Raw genomic sequence first — 5,356 nt, 5'->3', positions numbered from 1 at the left:
CCTCATCCAGGCACAGTGATCCACCTGGCCCCACCTGTATTCTCGTCTGTTTTCCTTGACCCTTCACCGCCCTCCTCACATTCACCCCGGCCTAGCTAAACGCAGTTCCCATCTAAGATGTTTCTCGTTGGTAGAAACCCATCGTTCTAGGGTCTGGTTTCATACAATATTTACATCTTCGTGTCTCTGGTAGTGTTACAAACACAGGCAACTACATTATTTTTTAAAACAGAAAATCAAGTGGGGGAAAAAAAAATCACAAAATCTTTAAGGTGATCTTACAACAAAGGCATACTCGGGGGCTTCTCTAGCCCTCCTGTCACGGGGGCCTCACCTGCCGACCTTGGGGAACTGTCCCCTCAGCAGGTAGAATTGGAGCTTCTAACAGCTCCCGGGGCCGTTGCTGGTCTCAGGGCTGCGTTTTGAATGAAGGTTCTGGGACCTGAGGCAGTTGTCCTGCTGGTGGGCCAGGCTGGCCCAGCCCAGCGGTGACCACAGGAGTGACCGCAGCCGGGAGGGCAGATGAGGAGGCCTGGCTCGGACCGCAGTAACACGGGAGGTGAGAAGTGGAGGAGGAAAAGTTGCAAGTCGGTCACCGGAGCGGAAAAGCAGTTTGCGGCAGTCCTAGTTGTTGCATGTTTGGAATCTTTCATACAAGCTGAAGTTGCTTGAGTCAGAAATCCTACACACACTAAGACCAAATCCACTGTGCCCGCTGACTGGGAGGAAGGCGCCAGCAGGCGGGGACAGGTGTGTAAGGACCGCACACAGGTTCAGCTAAAGTACTAACTGCTCACTCTTTACATCGCCTGAGAGAAACTTGAGATTCAAACCATCTATATTCAGTGTTTATTGAAAAGAGATTAACTTTAAAACCTCAAAATTAATTAAACGCCATGAGATAAGGGGTGTGTCAATGTCCAAACATCCTCTTCTTGAGAAGTATGAGGCGTGTGAGGAGTGGAGAGCAGTGTGCCCATGTGCTCAGTATGTTTGTTTTTATACATATTTGCACACTTTCATTCTATTACTTGCAAAATCTTAAAACTAAAAACCCATTAACTTCAAGGGAATAAAGACTATAGGAGGATAACGACTAAGTATAAAATAGAAAATCCTACCTGTGCTCACAGACAATTCTGTACCCACTTCCCTGTGTTAGGTCCTGGCTTGAGGAGGGCGTGCCCTCTCCACACGCTCCCTGCCCGACATACTCAGAGGCCACTTCCTGGTCACTGCTCTCCACACACACATGTGCATTGTAAGTTATTTCGTCACAGAACCAACCGAAGCAATACGTATGGCTCTGGAGCTATCTGACACCAATATACCTATTTGGAAAAATGTGACCTAAAGTATTTTGAGTAATAGATACAGCACCTTATTCAGAATCCTTTGAAAAGCGCAAGTTGTGAAATGAGAACTCACTGTTCAGCGTCCAATACCTGAATGTGTCCCTTGGCGAGAAGCCCCCTCCCCACATGGCGCTCTGTGTCACAGCGCAGGGCTGTTGAGAACGAGGAGACCTTAGCAGACAGAGAGGAGAGGTGAAACCGCGAGAGAGCATGGCAGTGGGAGAGAGTGCACTGCATTCACCCCACCCCCCTAAGGGAACCGGGAAAGCGACTGTGGAGCTACAATCTGTCTTTAAGCAGCAGATTGTAACGGGTGGGACATGTTAATTCCGGGTCCTCCTGGGAAGCAATCACTGTCTTTCAAATTAAAAAACAAAAACAAAAAACCACCACCCTGGTGCAAGTTCACAGCATGTCGGTCGGTGTATCTGCCCTCCCACCTGCGGGCCAGGGCGCACAGCACAGGGACAGGAGAGGCAGCAGAGAGAGACAGAGGTGAGCAGAGCTGCAGTGTTTATTGAGCATGCTACAGAGGGAGCAGAGTACACACAAGGAAAGTAGACCACCATCAAACCTCCCGACTTTGTTAGAAAAGTAATTTTTAATTGTGCCGCTTCCAAACTAGACTGAATTTTACATTTCTAAGGATGTAAAAACTCAACTAATAGAAAATATACATGACCATTCTGTCTACACAGATAACAGAATCTATGAATCTTGAAACGAAGTACATCAATTTCAAAAAGTATTGGTCATTTAAACAGAATCAGCAATTCAGATCGACAAGAACTGTTCAAATTAATTTGACCTGTAGATTCTGAGCCATGTTTTTATTAAAGTCAGATCTATTCCTAAATACAAAATATTTTGAAGATTTATTAAAACTGAATATTACAATGCAAGGTAAATTAAGACTAAAGGCACATAAACTTTGGTCCCACCTGGTTGTCAGTTTTAGAAAACTGCCACAAAATTCATCTTCCTGCAAAGGTTTGCAGTGACTCTCTGCATCTTGGAAAGACATGCACCAGTTCCTGCACTAGCCAGACCAGCCTCCATGCTCAGAAATCCACAGCCATGTCCAGTCGTCATCACAAACTAAGGATGGCAATAGGTATTGAAATGCACATAAGTCATGTCAACTTCAAAAAACATCTACGGAAAGTATTCAGCCACAAACAAGACGTTACTGAGTGCTGACAGCAGTTATAGGACGCGTCCCACAAGAGCGTGTACAAAAGGTTAAGGTTCCACAATGCTTTCCACGTAGGGCTCAAACTGACGGAAATTAATACTCTGCATCTTGTTAATTCAACTAATGCCTACATTCCTAACAGAATCTAGACCAGAATTGTGAGATACAAAAAGGCCAATGTGTTTTTAAAGCAATAAAGCCTAAGGTAGTAAAACTAAAAAATGCTGCTTTGTTTTTTCAATATCCTGTATCTTATTTGACTAAATAGAAAGAAATGTGACAAGCCAATAATTCAAAGTACGTTCCAAGCAGGAGAAACAAAAACTTAACCTTTTTACACACCCCTGCCTATACATAGTGTAATCCCCATATAACAGTGTGCCCGAGACAAGCAATCCCTTGTAAATTCCTAGTGAATTGCACAATAGCAACACTAGTTTTCCTTTAAGGCACGTATGTCAACTAAGTTGAAAAAGAAAAGGAAAATTAAACAAATTTTAAACAGACAATAAAAATGGCTTCCCTATCGAACAGATGGAATAGCAGTTAATACTCTGCCTTTATATATGCCATTTTGTTTTAGAACCAAGGAATGATAACAGCATGAGAAAAAAAAAGGAAAAAAAAAATCAAACTCTGGTCCCCACTTTCTGAACAGTCACTAGGTGATGACAACACTGTGACCCGCCTCCGCCTCCGCCCTCAGATCGTGGACTTGGAGAAGGACACTCGCAGGTGGTGGTTCTCCCCCAGGTTGTAGTTGTGCAGGTCGATCAGGGCCTGGATGGCCTCCTCCACCGTGGCCATCTGCAGGAGGGCCATCTTGTGATCTCTTCTGAAGCAAAAGAATAAAGTTAGACACTTGGTAACAACTAGGAAGGCTTCGTTACACACTTGAGCTTTGCCCATTCCAGAAACCACCATCTCTATAAACAAAAATAATAAAAACCCCTTGAAGAGAACGTTTACTTCCATCCAGCCACCAAGGGAAAGAAAGAAAGAGCAGAAAGGGTGCTTACTGAAAAAACTTAAACGCTTTCACAGTGCCCCCCGTGTTGGCAAACAGCGTCCGCAGATCCTCCTCTGCGACTGAAGGGCTGGGGAATTGGAGCAAAACGAAGAGGAAGGGTTATTCGTCAGCTTTATACTTCATTCCTCAAACCCCCCCCCCCCCCCCCCCCCCCCCCCCCCCCGCTCCAGCTCCAGGTCCAGCTCAGCAGCTCATGGGTGATACTCACGGGATGTTGGACAGGTGAAGGGTTGCAGAAGGAGGAAAAATGTTCTGAAAATTTTTGGATCCAGGTTTCTTAAAACGATGCAGTGGGGAATTACCAAAATCTTTCGTGAGACCCTGATCATCGAGCCCCTCCCGAGGCAGCTGGACAGTCTGGTGCTTAGAGAGAGTGACACGGATAATCTTTCCATACATCTTCTGTCCATTGAGATGGTTCATGGCTACAAGAAAAGAAACAATGCCTACGTTTTAACAAAGCACAAAGCGAAGACGATTTGAATCGTTTAAAATCTGAAGTCTCTGACTCAGAAACAAGTCCTGAGTGTCTAGTAACCATTGGTGTCAAGTTTAATCCACTTGCCTCAGACAAGGCACCTGGCAGAAAGCTTCCTCCACAGAATGAAACCCAGATTATGCCCCCCCACACTCTTCCCTGACAACCCTGCTGATCCATCAGCTGTGGCCCCAGGAAAGGAAGTGAGCACGCCTTGCTGCCCTCTCCTCCCTCCCACTCCATACCCCAACCTCAAGTTCATCTTCTCCCCACCCCCCAATCTAGGCACACTACACTCATTACAACAGTCCATACATAGAGCAGGACCAGAAACCATTCGGAAGGATTTGCTTTCATTCTCCCTCAGGTACTGCTCAGCCACAATGACCACGGGCACCTTGTTCACCGAGGCTCTGCCACCCCCAGCTCCCACGTGATGAGGAAGAAAATGCTACTTACGAGGACCAGCCACCCCGAACAGAGCGGACACAGTGGGGAAAGGAGACAGGCTTAAGCCCCCTCTCTCCTCAGAGGCAGAGAGCTGTACTTCAAGAGGTAGAAAGCAGATGCCTCAAGTTCTGTGCATTGTCTGAGCTACCACCATCGCTGGTAAGAAACACTGCAATTCAAGCTTACTTGTCTCCAAAGGCCAAAAGGCCCGGATATTACGTGGTTAGTTGGTGAGTCTCGTTAGACTAACAGTAAAACTACACTAGTCCTCACATCAAAAACAGCGAACTTCAAAATAAAAATTGTGACTATGCCATCAGCCTGAGGCACCATCATTCCTGAATCTCAACTAACGGAATTCTCAGCTTAACAGCAGGCTTTTCATAGTCAATCAGCGTGAGGATACCGTCAGTCTAGACCTAGCATGGGATCTGATTCTGATTTAGTGAAATGAGATACCCATTTAATTAAAATCACCAATTACTTAGATAAGCAAAACTAAGTGTAACTTGACTAAGGTATATTTTAAGATTCCAAAAGGAATTAATGGTGTATCTGGCACAGATTTTTCATTCTGAAAGAACCTGGTATCCTTAAAATACATTTTCCACGTGACTACATTACTTCTACATGATGTGAGAATTCAAGTAGTCTGGCATTAACTGGAATCCCAGACTATATGAACAGCTAACTTCCATTACAGGGAATAATCAGGAAAAAAGCTTTATAATATAAATGCCATAATTTTTATGGACAATTGTTACTGCATTCCTGGAGCCCAAACCCTTTTCCATGAGACTGAACATGGGACAGTAAGAGGACAGCAGAAAAACACAAGTATGTTCCCT

The 5,356-nt window shown here is 45.0% G+C and overlaps 1 protein-coding gene across 4 annotated transcripts in view; it reads right to left on the bottom strand.

The window, feature by feature from the left end:
- Window positions 1-1,851: 1,851 nt before the first annotated feature.
- PTBP2 (polypyrimidine tract binding protein 2) overlaps window positions 1,852-5,356 on the bottom strand; it is a 24,104-nt gene continuing 20,599 nt past the window's right edge. For 2 of the 4 annotated variants that reach the window (XM_015563388.1, XM_015563390.1), the window contains exons 10-12: window positions 3,789-4,005; window positions 3,570-3,647; window positions 1,852-3,385 (exon numbers count right to left, since the gene is read on the bottom strand). In XM_015563388.1, the coding sequence (XP_015418874.1) occupies window positions 3,253-3,385; window positions 3,570-3,647; window positions 3,789-4,005 (428 nt within the window). In that variant the 3' untranslated portion in view covers window positions 1,852-3,252. The remainder of the gene's footprint in view (window positions 3,386-3,569; window positions 3,648-3,788; window positions 4,006-5,356) is intronic. The other 2 variants (XM_015563389.1, XM_015563391.1) reach the window with 1 other exon arrangement.

The sequence above is a fragment of the Myotis davidii genome, unplaced genomic scaffold, assembly GCF_000327345.1.
Source record: "Myotis davidii unplaced genomic scaffold, ASM32734v1 scaffold217, whole genome shotgun sequence".
NCBI lineage: Eukaryota > Metazoa > Chordata > Mammalia > Chiroptera > Vespertilionidae > Myotis > Myotis davidii.
This window is presented reverse-complemented; position numbering and strand designations above follow the sequence as displayed.